Source organism: Schistocerca serialis, chromosome 5 (genome assembly GCF_023864345.2).
Source record: "Schistocerca serialis cubense isolate TAMUIC-IGC-003099 chromosome 5, iqSchSeri2.2, whole genome shotgun sequence".
Taxonomy (NCBI): Eukaryota; Metazoa; Arthropoda; class Insecta; order Orthoptera; family Acrididae; genus Schistocerca; species Schistocerca serialis.
In genome coordinates this window covers 721,195,943-721,211,377 of record NC_064642.1, presented here as the reverse complement: position 1 = coordinate 721,211,377, position 15,435 = coordinate 721,195,943, and the positions used below count along the sequence as shown (strand labels likewise).

The 15,435-nt window shown below is 38.8% G+C and overlaps 1 protein-coding gene across 6 annotated transcripts in view; it reads right to left on the bottom strand.

Annotated features, from left to right (window-relative positions):
• Positions 1 to 1,152: 1,152 nt before the first annotated feature.
• The window catches only part of LOC126481408 (mesoderm induction early response protein 1), a 205,221-nt gene continuing 190,938 nt past the window's right edge, over positions 1,153 to 15,435 (bottom strand). For all 6 annotated transcript variants that reach the window (XM_050105137.1, XM_050105141.1, XM_050105139.1 and 3 more), the window contains one exon: positions 1,153 to 7,291. In XM_050105137.1, the coding sequence (XP_049961094.1) occupies positions 6,905 to 7,291 (387 nt within the window). In that variant the 3' untranslated portion in view covers positions 1,153 to 6,904. The remainder of the gene's footprint in view (positions 7,292 to 15,435) is intronic.

Sequence of the window (15,435 nt, the reverse complement as noted above, 5' to 3'; positions counted from 1 at the left end):
AGTAGAGTCTGCACATCATTGATATTACATAGACCAATTCCTTCAAGTGTCCCCACGAGTAAAAGTCTAGGGAATTGTGGTCTGGGAAATAAGGCCAAGGGCCTGGGCTCGCAAGCTATGTCCATTTGCTACACCATTGCAAAATATCATATCCGCCATTTCACTTGTTGAGTAGTAGGCTTCCATTCCTAGCAAGTGGTGGAAGAGAGAAAATGTAGATGTGCTACACCATTTGTATGTACAAACAGCACAGTAACAGTAACCACATAAGTGAATCTGTGTTTGGAAGAAGGTAAAACACCATGATGTGCATCTTGAATCAAAAATTATAAAAAAAATATCTCTGCTTAGAAATCATACTAACAAGTGTTCCATATTATCATTTGTAGCATATTCAGTAATGATAATGTTCCTGTTGAATTTACCATGCAACTGTACTGATGGTATTAAATTGCTGAAAGTAAATGTGTCTTTTATATGGTGTTACTATAACTGGATTATAGTTTGGTATGGTGACTTGGTATCTGTTACACACTTTTCATTTAATTACAAATAATTAGCAGACAGTAACGTTAATAACATATGACACAAGTTAATAGTTCTCGTCTATCTGAAATACTGTCAAAATCTTGAATTTGAGATACAAGCAGTGGCACTTGCCATGACACTCATATCACATAATAAGAGAAGATAAAATGTAGTATATATATCAAAGGCACACAGCCGGAAATGTGTGGATAGTGACTTTGTCTTGCTATATAGCCAGACCTGTACAGAGTTTGGTTTTCCAGTGGTTTCCTCATACCTATCCGCAGGCAAATTGTAGACTGGTGCTCTTTTACTACAAGTCAGAAATGCAACACATAAGCAACTGAAGCTTGAGAAGGGTAGCAGACCTTCTTTCACCTCCTCCCCCTTTCAAATATTTTGTCACAACAGTGAAAAGACGAGATACTGGTCATAACAATAATGAAATCCAGAAAATGAACAGTAAAATGTCTGTTGTTGCTTGGACAAGTAAGATATTATCTAGAAGAAAAGTTCACCTAATTAACGATACAGAGCAAATGAAGAGAGGTTTAACTCCCAATAAGACATAAATTTTAACTTAGCCTCACAAATTAAAAAAAAAGTTCTTATCTAATTGCCAAAATATTATTTTATTGCTCCAAGTAGCCACAAAAAGTCAGAAGGCATAACAACTGTGAGAAAAATGAATACAGATATTTACATGTATAGTTAAAATTCTAACAAAACAAAAATTTCTATCAAAAATGTATTTTAAACTAGTGTAAAACACCATAAATAGCATTTGTTTATCCATATTTGAACACTACAGCATTTTTACTTTTCTGTACAGCAGTTTTCAGTTTCCTGCACATAACCTTGTCAAAAACGATTATAAAAACTTCTCGTAAAATATCATCGTAAGATACAAACAGAACATCTGAATGAATATTAAAAACCTACTAGAAGCATGTAACATTTGCTGTAGAGCTATATAAACTCTGTATTAATCCACAACATTTTAAAATCAAAACTGGGTGAAATAATTTCTCCCAGGAGTCATTTAATGCTTTTCTTTTTTAGTAAATCGTACTTATACTAACTTCTTATCACCTTTCTGCAAATATAATAACAACCAATCATCAGTGGATTAACTGTTATAAAAACAATATAAATTCCAGGTTTAAACGTTCTTTACCCTCTGAGAACATTATGAATTCCTTGAATATTATTCTTACATAAGATGCACTTGTTTGTTTATAGTAAACACTGGATAATAAACTACAACACCAAATCAATACACAGATAATAAAACACAAGAAAATGCTGTCACCAATCTTTTGGATGCAAAATTTATGAGAGCATTTATACAAATGAGAAGTAAAGAGGAAGGCAATAAATAAAACCCACTGGTCAAGAGCAACCAACATTTGTAATGTGTCAACTATAAGGTTCCATCTGTGAACAAATTCTGAAATTTTAAAGTCTATTTGTTCATGTCCCTGGCAGTTCAATTACTGCACATCTGTCCTAAACTCACCAATGTTCTTCTGGCAACCCAACCACCACACCTCCATCCTAGCCAACCAAACTTCTTATAACTATCCACAATATATTTTTCATGGTCTTGTCTTGGTTGGTACTTCTCTTCATTAAATTCCAAATCTATGACTTTTTATTATTATTTTTAAAAATATTGCTGACTTCTAGCATGTGTTCTGATAAATCCTGCTAAAATCAGATGAAAAATAACAGCACAAAAATGTGTTATTTTGCATTTACCTACATACGGTGTCAGTGGAAGACTTCTCAACATATTTTCAAAAAGTAGGAAATCTTTTATTTTGCAGAATTTCATCCTATTCTAAAATTCCCGGATAATCATACACCCCACCAGACAGAGTCTCAATCTATCACATAAAATGTTGTCTTCCGCCACTCCCCCCTCCCCTCCAACCTTCCAATTTGACATTTGTGAATGATAAAACACTTCTTTATCAGTCATGGTTTGGTCGTATCTATAATAATATTACTTTTTGGCACAACAGTATTTAATCCACGTTCAGATAAATATAACTGAAGGAAACACAGTAATTTAGGTACTATTCATATTTGTTTTTATTTTTTAGTTACTGATGCACTACGCCTACATTGTTGTCACTAGAGAATTGTGCTGCAAAGTCACTCTTCACTGAAACTGCAGAATTCTGAATCTAAACAAATTTTATCTTTGTCTCTGCAATTTTTCTGTAAAGTTATGTGTGACTGCATTCCGGCCCCCTCTTCACCACCCCAGGTCATATAATAATGTTACACAATTACATTTAAAGCTAGCTTCTGGACGCTTTTCTGTCTCTTTAAAGAAAACTATTATTTGTATGAAACTTTCATATTAACTGAGATTATTTGGTTTAATCACAAAAGAGCCACTAGCCCCCTGCAAAACATACAGACTAATCTAAACTATATAACACACACTTCAGGGTTATGTGACCATTACTCTCATAAAATCTGAAAAAGTTACCAAATTAATGATAAAGTTAAAACTTCTCTCTGCCACATTCTTTACCTGGTAGACTCCAGAATCAGAAAAAAAATTCTACAAATTGTAGCATTAACTGACAATAAATTAAAATTTTGCACCTCATTGCCAATGTAATAACAGCCCATAAACAGACATTAACCAAATAAAGAAATACATTAAAAAAGTTTCTACTGTGATGGATCAGACCAGGAGAACTAATAAATTGATTACATGATATATGAATATTAACAGAAACAAATTTTAATTGTTCACACATCATATGCCATGGAATATTTATAAAAGAAAGAACGTAATTATACGGGGCGATCCCACGACAATGATACAAATTTCCAGGGACAATGCAACAGGGGAAATCAGTCAACCTGAGGTTTGGGACCCTGGTCTGGAAATGACAGAGTCTAAAATTGTAAGTGAAAATCATTCTGATACATCTGACAGCGGAATACATGTATTGGTACTGTTTTTGCTAAGATTGTAGGGTAGGCAACTTTCACAGGTAGTAGAATGGGCAAAAACGAGAAAAAAATATCTAGTAAACATGGGCTCTACCTTAGAGCTATGGGCACTGTTCACTAGAAGAGACGTTCAAAGACGTGAAGATGAACAAGTCCTCAGAACTCTTAAAGTATGCACTTTGGATCCCATTTTTACTAGACTTTTTTTTCTTGTTTCAGTCTCTGCTTCCATATCTGAAAATTATGTACCCTAAAATATTAGAAACATCAGTGCTAGTACATGTATTCTGCTATCAGAGGTATCAGAATGATTTTCACTTATAACTTTTGACTCAGTCCTATCTGGACCAGGGTCCCCAACATCAAATTGATACATTTACCATTCTCTATCATCCCTTAGAATTTGTAACACCATCATGGAATCAGTCTGTATAGGTAAGTCATCTGCGGAAAGGAGTTGCCTGAGCTGAACCCATACTTCCTGTGCAGAAACATTAGTGCTTCTGTCTCTGAAATAATTCTGGAAGCACATAACAATTGCTGTAGAATAATTGAGAAAAAGCAGTAGAGTAATTGTGAAACCATAATTTTCTTATTCAGCATTGTCTCCTGTTGGATTTTAATTAACTGTCAAAACAACTTCCATAATATCACTGCCTCCTTCAGTTACTGAACTATAAATATAGGGAAGAGCCTCAACCAAACTAACACAGAGTGAATTTTTGATTTTTTTCTCTGTTGGGATTCACTTTTTGTGTCAAAAAATAAAACTGAATCTTTCAAGAATATTTTATGCAAATGACAAAACCACAGCTACATTGGGTTGTACTCTATTATTTTCTCATGACTTGTTTCACTTATTGGCCTGATGTACTAAATGTTAAAGTCATAAAGGAAGAAGGAAGATTAAGGCTTAATGATCCATTACTGAAGACATCACAACAGATGAAACATAAGCTCGGATTGGTGGAGAATGTTAGCCCTGTCATTTTCAGAGGAGCCCTTATGGCAATTTATAGAAACCACTTAAAACCTAAATCAGGATGGTTGGACGGGGAGGATTTGATCCCAGTTACTTACCACTGTGCCATTTTGCTCAGTTCCAGGTAAGTTAACAAAGGCTGCATTAATCAAATTAGCAACATCATTGCCACAAGAAGAAAACTGACCAAGCATGGGAATGTACCTCTGCTATTATTTCACTAGAATACAACAGACAATTGCAGAGACATTTTCTTGTACAAACTGCATGTTCATCTTGCAGAAATGATGTTAATATTTAAGTGTATCTGCTCTTTTGCATTTATGACATAAGAATGTTTCAAGGCTGAAAAAAAGAAACTACATTTTAACAAACAACACACCTTTTTTTTTTTTTTCATTTGCTATTCGAAGAATACTCTCCAATCAATTCAGTTCATTTTCAGTTATTGATAATTTTTTTTATAAATTTAGATATATTCCAGTGGTTTTTGTTGATCATGCCTTCCCTTACATACAATAAAAACGGAAAAATATTCATAATGTATTCAAAGACCATATGAAGCTTCCATGAAGTGTAATAATGTACAGCAAATTAATGGAAGATATAATGGAAGTGGAGTTCAAATGAGGACTATAATTCAAAATATATCATTTCATTGCCAGTTCAATTATGCAAAAAAAAGCTTATTAAAATACCATATCCAGTGGATACAGGTATAAAAAATAATGTTTCTGTTTCTTCACATCATTCTCACATCACATCAAACCTACATAAAATTGGATTCTACAGGAAATGCAAATCCCATCACTTACGTACTAACTATTTAAACATGACCTAGTAAAAATTGTAATATTTTAGGATTCCCAAGCATTTGCCGCAACACAATGATTTATATGGGAAATAACAACTGCATGTCAGCCCATACAATATACACTCTTTCTTCTAAAATTAGTTACAATGTATTTAAAACAGGTATTACTCTAACATACTGTATAAAAATATATTATGTATATACATGGATAAATTCAAATGATTGTTTAAATGGTAAAACTTCTACAGTCCTAACACAAAACCTGTCACTGGCATTTCCAAAGTAATAGCAGCAGCAGATTTTGTCCTTCTAATAAACTCTTGTTACCTGAAGAGAACTACGCAGCTTCTTTTATTTTACATACCGAACTTTTATTTTAAAAAATGTATACTTATCAGGAGAACATAAAGTTAAAAAAATCTAGAAAAGGAAATAATATTTTAGCACAGCACTGTTCTACGACTGGCAGTCAGATTGTTGCATAGTTGATCTCTATCACAGTCTAATAGGGAATACTACAGGGAAAAAAAAGCAAAATTCTGCTTTCCAGATGCTTACTCTTATTTGTTTGGCATTTTGCAACTAATAGTAGCAAATAACTAATCCCAAACTAATTTTATATATTAGAACCCATGTCAATAATATGATGCCTCACTTAATGCTTTAAATACATACATACATATTAAATACAGACATTATAGTAACAATGAAACAGCAACAGGTATAACCAACAAAACTTTTTAATGGAGGAAGGGGCAGAGTAATGTGCTTTAGTAAGGGGAAACTACAAGACTATTACAATATAAAGCAAGGAACAAGTGAATGATACACAATCAAATTAATATATCATGTTCCATATAGGACATCTCGATTATACACAACACTACTGGCATTGTTTATAACTTTAAAAAGTTCTCTCTCTCTCTCTCTCTCTCTCTCTCTCTCTCTCTCTCTCTCTCTCTCTCTCTCACACACACACACACACACACACACACACACACACACAGAGTACAAGATGTGTTTACATATTTATTTTTAAGAAACCTAAGAATTTCAAATTACATGTTAGCACAAGTTCACAGCATATAAAAAGCAAAATATATATATTTTCAGAATTTCACACATTTCAGGAACAATAACAAAATATGAAACTACAGAACCTGGGAATTGGTAAAGCACTCAAGATCATTGCTTTTTATATGCAAGCCAATGATATATAATGCTTTAGTTGACTACTTTATCACCCATGTCAATCCTATTGAACCAATTTCATTGTCTCAATAATGTGGAGGAGGAAATTAAGCAATTAAAGCTGAAAGGACTGAGAAAGTTCTCAGATGCTGGCCTGTGCCAGTGACAGGTCCATTAAAAAGACTACAACACAAAGTAATAGTCCACTGTCATAAGTTTTTCAAGTTCAAAGAAACGTCACGCAAATGCTGGTGAAACGTGAAATACCTTGAAGATGTAAAACTTCATAAGTTAAATACAGTTTCCTGTGAACTGAGGAACCAAAGTGCACTGGAGGGACAACAGTGCAATGATGATAGAGTTTCGTTAGTCTGTGATTGTGAAATATAATTACAAGATCCTTTTCTTTTTTATGCTACTGTCGTGTCCTGTCGCGCACCAGTCTCTCCAGCAAGACCACTGCTTTCCACTGCAATTCCAGCTGTGACAGAAGTTTGGCCAGTACTGTCCTGTCCTGCACTGTCCGTCTGGCCATCTGTAGCGCTACTAGCACCAGTGCCACCACTACCACGACGTTTGGGATCACCGTAAATTAAACAATTAATGTTTGGTGACGAGCTACGGTCACGGTGTCCCTCCTGCTCTTCCAAAAAGCGATCCATGTAGTCAGTGATGCCAGGATGTAGTGTGTATTTCTTCTTCTCCAACCGAGCCTTGTTGGCAAATATGTCATGGCGCTCAGTTTTCTTCCAAAGGTAGTAGAACTGCACAAGTTCACCCACTGATCTCGTTCGAACCTGTCAAAGGAAACAAATATCATGCATGACCACAACTTGGATTTTCAACCATAGCGAATGATTATTTTGTTGCGGTTGGATCAGTCAAGTAGCATCAACAGCTTACAAAACAAAACAAAACAAAAATTTAAAATGAAAAATGGGAACTATACGAAGTCACCCAAATAAGCCATGTTATAAAAATGTACACAAGAAAACAAAGAATCAGTGTAGTGGTGTGTATTCTTCTCACTGTGAAGCATCAGATCACAATCAACACAGGTACTTGTTTTGTTTGGTTGAGGACAGTATTGTTCAACCCAATATTGGAAGTATAAATAAAAGCATACCTGTATGATGAAGTGTTGAACAGTGGAGTGGCTCCTGAAAAATAGATCATTAATTCCCATCAACGAGTTCTACTTTGGTCAACTAGAGATCCAGCATTTTCTCTTTATGATAATTATTAATCTACAGATCTCAGTTATATTTTTATTTATTTATTCATATATGCTGTTGAAAGTATGTTGTGGTGGATAAGTGTCAGATCGCAAATCAATAAGTTTGAGGTTGAATTCACAATCAGGCTAGGATTTTTTTCTGCCACTTATAACCTCTTTCAATTCTGGAAATGATTGACACAGTGGGATCTCAGTGCCCAGACACAACGGGTGCCGTGTGTGTGTGTGTGTGTGTGTGTGTGTGTGTGTGTGTGTGTGTAAGTCCATTCAAAGGTGAGGGAGACATAAAGGAAATATAACAAGACCATGCCTAATAAAGCAATGTGATGTTCAAATTAGCTTTTTCAGGTTAAGGACAGCTGCCTTATAATTTTAAATTTTATAACCATCTTCAATATGACAACAAATTTATTACAACACAATAATATATCTAAAAGCAAAGATGATGTGACTTACCAAACGAAAGCACTGGCATGTCGATAGACACACAAACAAACACAAACATACACACAAAATTCAAGCTTTCGCAACAAACTGTTGCCTCATCAGGAAAGAGGGAAGGAGAGGGAAAGACGAAAGGATGTGCGTTTTAAGGGAGAGGGTAAGGAGTCATTCCAATCCCGGGAGCGGAAAGACTTACCTTAGGGGGAAAAAAGGACAGGTATACACTCGCACACACACACACACACACACACACACACACACACACACACACACACACATCCATCCACACATATACAGACACAAGCAGACATATTTAAAGACAAATTTCTGGGGTGTAGATGAAACAAGCTTGGCAACATATGGGCCCGCCCTAAGGTTATTTTTTGCAGTAAAAGATGGCAGTATTTATCCTAAACGCATCAAAAAGCTAAAACTGGCAGTATATCTCTAAATGCGGCCACAGGGACAGGTGCTTCCAAGAATATCTTGAATAGGAAAGAAAGTCTGCATATGACTTAGTTACAGCTGTCATTACATCATACCCTTGTATTTTGTGTCTCAGTTTACTTTGTTTGTGGAGGACATTAGCAGAATCACATTATCATATTTTCGACATACTGCTTCAACTACATGATTTAAAGCGTGGGCTAAGGATGTAACACATTTTAGGTTAGCATAAAATATGCATTTTAAATGTTTTCCTGGCCTTCGTCATACATGTGGCAGCATCCGTTAACAACAATAGAATATTTTGGACTTAAATTTATCACCATGAAGTATACTGACTTCTACACACATTTAACAAGTCAAATTAGGGCACTTGAGATCACTATGAAGTTTACAGATTGTAACAAAATTCATGAAATTACTCATGTATTTTTGGCACAAAAAAACTGTCCAAGTGCAAGTAGGACTCCCACCCTGAGGGTTCCGTACAAACTTAATTACGTAAGCAGATAGTTCAACCATCTCGGGAATCAAGAATCTTTGACAATTTTTGCCTGTTATTGATATTGATATTGGCAAGATATAGATCCCGGGAATTCCAAGACTTCCGTATGATATACCTGTACTGCGAAACCTTGCTTCTTGCCAAAATTCATGATTCTAGATCAACAGTATGTATCCTACAGATTTTAGTGAGTGAGTTTGCGAGTATCAAAATATGCAACATAAATCACCATATCTTTTGACTGTAGTGACTTAAAAGCTTAAATTTTTTACAATGCCAAGGGACCATTCACCTTAGTATGTGACATAAATTTGAATTTGATATCTGTATCAATTCCACAGAAAAAGGGTTCTTAACAGTTGGACAGACAGACAACAAAGTGATGCAACACAAGTTAGTCCAGCATTTGCAATGAGACCAGAAAAAGACGTAGTAGGTATTATAAATACCAATTGACAAAGAATACCTATAACAAAAAGTCTATGAGTATAGGGGCCAAGTTCCAACATTATAATACAGTTGTAAAACCTGAGGGGTTATATGCATCTGAAACTTTGACCATGAATAGACAAGGTCAAGCTGAGTGGCTGGAAAAGCGAAAGTATAGGATATTTAGGAAAATCATAGGTAATGGATGGGTTGATGGACAACGGCGAATGAGAGAAAATGGGGACTTGTAGAGCAAGACAGAGCCTATAACAGCATCCATTAAGAAGAGACGATCGTTATTTTACGGTCATCTCATGAGGATGTATGGTGATCGACTAACAAAAAGAATATGGAGTTTCATCCAATCTAAGAAAACAAGGCCGAGATGGTTCGAAGAATGTGAAAAAGATCTTAGGCAGATTGGTATCTCAGAGAAAGAAATTCCTGACAGGAACAAATTTAGAAGATTGGTGAACAACTACCAAGGTTTTAAAATGGCATCAACATCCAAAAGACGGAGAGGACCTTCATCCGAAGAGCATTAACAGGCACTTCTTGATGGGCTCAGAAGATACCGGCAGGATGTCAAAGCTGGAAAAAGAACAAGACCTAGACACTAAAATGAAATTGGTTGTTACCACACAGTCCATAAAGGCTCAAATCGATAAAGAAAAAAATGTCTAAATTCATGTAGTTATGTCAATTAAATCTCCAAAATATCTATTTACATCACAAACTGCTGAACATATATACATGCAACAAAGTTAGGAAAAGGCTAAACTGTTACTCGCCATAAAGATGACACCTAGAGTTGCAGACAGGCACAGCTCTTGCCAGAGATAGCAGTCATCTGTGCGTGTGTGTGTGTGTGTGCGTGTGTGTGTGTGTGTGTGTGTGTGTGTGTGTGTGTGTGTGTGCGCGCGCGCGCGCGCGCACGCACTTTCTTTTCTCACAAAGGCTTTTGCTGAAAGCTGAATGTATAACTCTTTTCACTGTGCCTGTCTGCAGCTCAACATTTCATTTTTATGGAGAGTAGCAATCTACCCTTTACCTTATATTGCTGATATTCCATCCTGGAATTCCCACAAATGCAACAAGCACTTGCATGGAAATTCAGGCTCTATTTATCACATTTAGCTAAAACTTACTTTTAGCTTAGTGAATTAGTTCACTTTTTTCATCCTGTTAGTCCACTACCAACAAGCACTTTGTACAGAAAAGCACACTTCATTTCTTCTTATGCAAGACAGTTTTGAGTTCAATCCCTCTTTCTTATCACTTCTCTCGTCACTACTATCTTTCTTCTCTTTCAAATTTCTGTCTCATTATTCACTTTTTCAGGTCTGTGTTCTATGGGTCATCTTGTATCTCTTACAGACTTGTGTACTTATTGGAGTTTTCTCATAAGCCTTATATCACCTCCACAAAGTGTTTACTTAGACATTGAAAACTCCACTTTATGTTAGGTCATATAAAACTGACTACATGATAAGCCCAATCGATGGAAGGATAGAGAACTAAGAACAAGGATTTCCTCTTGGAGAAACATGCACAAAATACACCATAGAGACAAAGAATGTCCCGAACTAAAGATTAAATGTCCTTCACCATACTGCTACAGTGGATAGGAAGTAAAACGTGGTCGGCAACCTGTGTGTTGTTTGCTAAAACAGCTAATAATTCATGATGGCAAACATACAGTAGAATGTAAGTGATTAAAAAAGGGCGTTCAGTTAGGAAGTAGTGAACTGTCAAAGGCTGATGACAATGCACAACAAAATTGGTGGGGGACCAACACTTAACAAATGGTGATGGTTAAAACGACAGCACCCAAACGCAACCTAGCTAAAATGTCTCCTTGTGCCGAGAGGACTGAGAGGTGGTCAGCCAAGCTGCTGGGAGAGGTTTAATGCTTTGGAGCTTGTTCTCATGAAGGGGAGACCAGTATTGATGCCAAAGGTACACCACTTGCTGACAGATGATGACAAAGAGAATACCGGAAGGAACGGAAGAACTAGCAGGCTGCAGCAGCACCTGCAGTCTCGTTCCCCGTCAGACTGGTGTGACCAGGGACCCACATAAAAATCGTAGTGGCTCCCTGAAGAGCGAGCAAGTGGAAGCTTCCTTGGACCCGTTGCACTAAGGGATGGACTGTGTACAGCACACAGATGCCCTGAAGGGCATTGAAAGACTGGAGCAGACAACACAATTGAAAAGTCTGTGTCGCTGGACGCAGTGCATGGCCTGACACAGGACTTAAGAGCTCTGCTGTAAATACTGAGAAATATTTTGAAAGCCGATATCGAAGATCACTGGTGCCTATGACAAAGGCGCACCCGATGCCATGGTCAGTCCGAGAGTCATCAGTGTACACAAAGGTACTATTGCTAAATTCCGTGCGATGGTTGAGAAATTTACAGCAACAGATCAAATCTAGAGTAGTTGCCTTAAGAAGCGAATGAAGTTCAAGGTGAACATAGGTGGCCACATGAAGACAAGGTAGTGAAAGGGTCACACCCATCGGGAATGTGGCAGGTAGCGTGAAGTTAAACTACTGCAGCACTTGCTGAAAATGAACTCCAGGAGGTAACAGAAAAGGGACGTGCTCTAAGAAGGAGGCATTGGATGAGTGGCTGGGCACGCCCGACAAAAGGCATGCGTATCCACTGAGGGGAGCATCACATCGGTATGACAATGGTAGTTCGACAGCTTCTGCATAGAGACTCTCAACTGGCCTACTGCAAAAGGCGCCAGTGGCCAAACGGATTCCATGATGGTGGATTGTATTACATGGCATAAGATAAACAGATGTGCAGATTCATAAACGAAACACACACTCAAGTTTCGAATGGACAAGGGATCAGTACAAATTGAGGAGGGTGATCCTTCCCGCCCCCCAGGAAGTACTGCTTCGGACACTAGGACACTCAGGGACCAAGTACAGCGGGCGGCCAGGTAAGACACAAGAGAGGACCTACAAAGTTTTCCATCAACCGTGAGCCCCAAGAATTTTGTAATTTCAGTGAATGGAAGAGCAACAAGCCCAAGATGCAAAGACAGTGGAAGAGAAACCTGCTGCACCGCCAGAAATTCATACAAACAGCAGAGAAGGGGGGAGCCATTGTCGATGTGCAATAGACTACAAAATCGTCAACAAAAAGGGAGTGAGAGATGTCTGGTGGGACACAGGTCCTAATAGGGTTAATAGCTATAGCAAAGATAACTATGCTCAGGATGGAGCTCTGAGGCAACTTTTCCTGGATAAAGCTGTCTGACAAGGTAGAACCCACACATACTTTGAAAACTCTCAGGTGGCCTCGGAAGCCCCATGTGTAGAGACTAGGTAGGATACCAGTCCTCCAGCACGTGTCACAGGCTTTCTCCAAATAAAAAAACATAGCCACAGTCTGGTATTTCTGCAGAAAACCGTTCATAACTTGGGTTGACAAAGTGATAACATTGGCAACTGAAGAATGGTGCACTCAAAATCCTCATTGAACAGTGGTTAGTAAAGTGCGAGGCTCGAGCCACCATACCAGACAGGGGCATGAATCATACATTCCATCATCTTGCAAACAAACCTGGTGAGAGAAATGTGGCAGTAGCTAGAAGGAAGGTGTTTGTCCTTATCGGGCTTAGGTATGCATACAACAGTGGCTTCATGCCGGCATCTGGGAAACGTGCCATCTGCCCAGATGCAACTCTACATATGAAGGAGAAAGTGCTTTTCTACAAGAGAAAGGTGCTGCAACATCTGAAAGTGAATATCAGCTGGCCCTGAGGTGGAAGATTAGGGTGAAGTGAGAACATGATCAGGCTCCCTCATAGTAAAGGCAGCATGGTAGCATTTACGATTCTGAGAGGAGAAGGGTATCACCTGAGCCTCCTCTACTCATTTCCAATGGAGGAAGGCAGGGTAATAGTGGGTGGAGTCGAAATCGCCACAAAATAATGGCCAAAGGTGTTGGAGATAACAATGGGGTCCAAAATGGCATCATCTGCTATGATCACGCGGGGTATTGGGGAATGGACCTTGGTCCCAGAGAGCTGTCGGAGGTTGGCCCATACGACAGAAGATGGAGTAGAACTGTTAAAAGAACAAGTAAATGAAATCCTGGTAGCTATTTTGCTATCCCAAAGAATGTGCATGGTTTCTGAATGGAACATGGCTGCTCCAGCATCAAGGTATATGAGGTTGACATGATTGAGAAGGTCAGTCAAGAGGGCACCTTTCAAACAGGATCTGGAAGAGCCCCAATGGGAATGGTGTTCATTAAAGTTACTGAGCAGCAAAATGGAGTGTAGAAGTTGCCCAGTAAGCTGGAGGAAGTCTGCCCTGCTGACACTGAATGATGGGGGGCTGTAGATGGTACAAAGAGAAAAGATGAAGTGAGGAAGAAAAATGTGGACTGCAACAGCTTGCAGCAGGTGTTCAGTCAGATGGTTTGACCATGAACATCATCCAGGAATAGCAGCATGACTCCTCCTTGAGATGGAATGCTGTCCTCAAGGGTAAGGTCAAAATGGATCGGAAAGAACTGCAAGAGGTCAAAGTGGTCGTGAGGACGTAATTTTTTTTTCCCGGAGCAGAAAACGAAGTTGGCACTGCAATGCCAAGGGCAGCCATGATTCCTGCTTGTTGGATTTAATGCTGTGAACATTCCTTTGGAGGAGAGAGATGACGGAGAATGGGCACGATGGAAAAAATGAAGGGTTGTGACCTTGGCGGCTGCCGAGCGCCAGTCTTCGAAGACTCACTGCTACAGGGTGCAGATCATGGTCCATGAGCTCTATAGAGGTGTCGGCAGTCTCACTGGGTCGGCCTGCAAATTCCAGATCAGAAAAATGGTTGGTGGTGTGCACTGGCGAAATGGAGGTCGGCTGGGTATCACGCAGCAACACCATTGAAGAGGATCTCTGAGTCAAGGAGGAGACGACAGTTTGCCTTCATTTTATTTCTTGAGGCCTTTGCGGTTGGCAGATGATGACTCAGATGTCTGCTGGCTGGAGGAACGTAAAAAGTCTTCACGGGAGTATCCCTTCTGTTCTTTCCGACCTGTTGGTTGTGTAGCAGCTGATTTTGGCACTGGACACAAAGATTTGCTGGCCTGTTGCACAGCTGGAGGAGAAGGAGATGGGGATGCTACCCTAACACTGGGGAAATTTAAAATCCCAGAGCTGAATTTCAGGTCGCAAGTCTGCATGGCCATATCCTTCGTGGAACGAGATGCAGCTAGAATAGTACTGTAAGTTCCAGATGGTAAAATGCAGGGCTTCTGACTAGCCAATAACTTGCGAGCAACAGGGTAAGACAATTTTTACTTCATCTGTATCTTCTGGACAGCTCGCTCATTGAGATACACAGGTTTCACAGGGCTGGCAATTGCATAAACACCTTTCCCAATACTAAATGGATTAAGATTAGCAAAGGACTGACCTCCTTCAGTACATGATACCATGAGGAGCTGAGGTGCAGCTGGGAGAGTCTTGGAATCTTTACCCTCATTGCATTTACATTTAGCAGACATTGACTGAGATGGTGATTGGCTCATTGTGAGAAAATCCCCATTACTGCCAGTGTCTCCAATGGCACACTCATTCCCATGGACCCCCCCTCCCGAGGAGGCTCACCTGCCTTAGGTGATTGTTTTCACACCTCAGGTCACACCTCTCTAACTCCTGAAAGAGGGATCCATTGCCAATTAGTGAAGGTAATAGCTTAGGCTATTACCAATCCCTGGGCCTCGCCTGTACCAGGGGGTACATGCAAACCCTACTTGCCAACCCGGGGCTGGGCATCACGTGATACCCAAACACCTGTTCTGCGTCAAGATAGATGGGTCATCCTTCAGGAGGAGTTAGAGGAGAAGGTGAGAAGC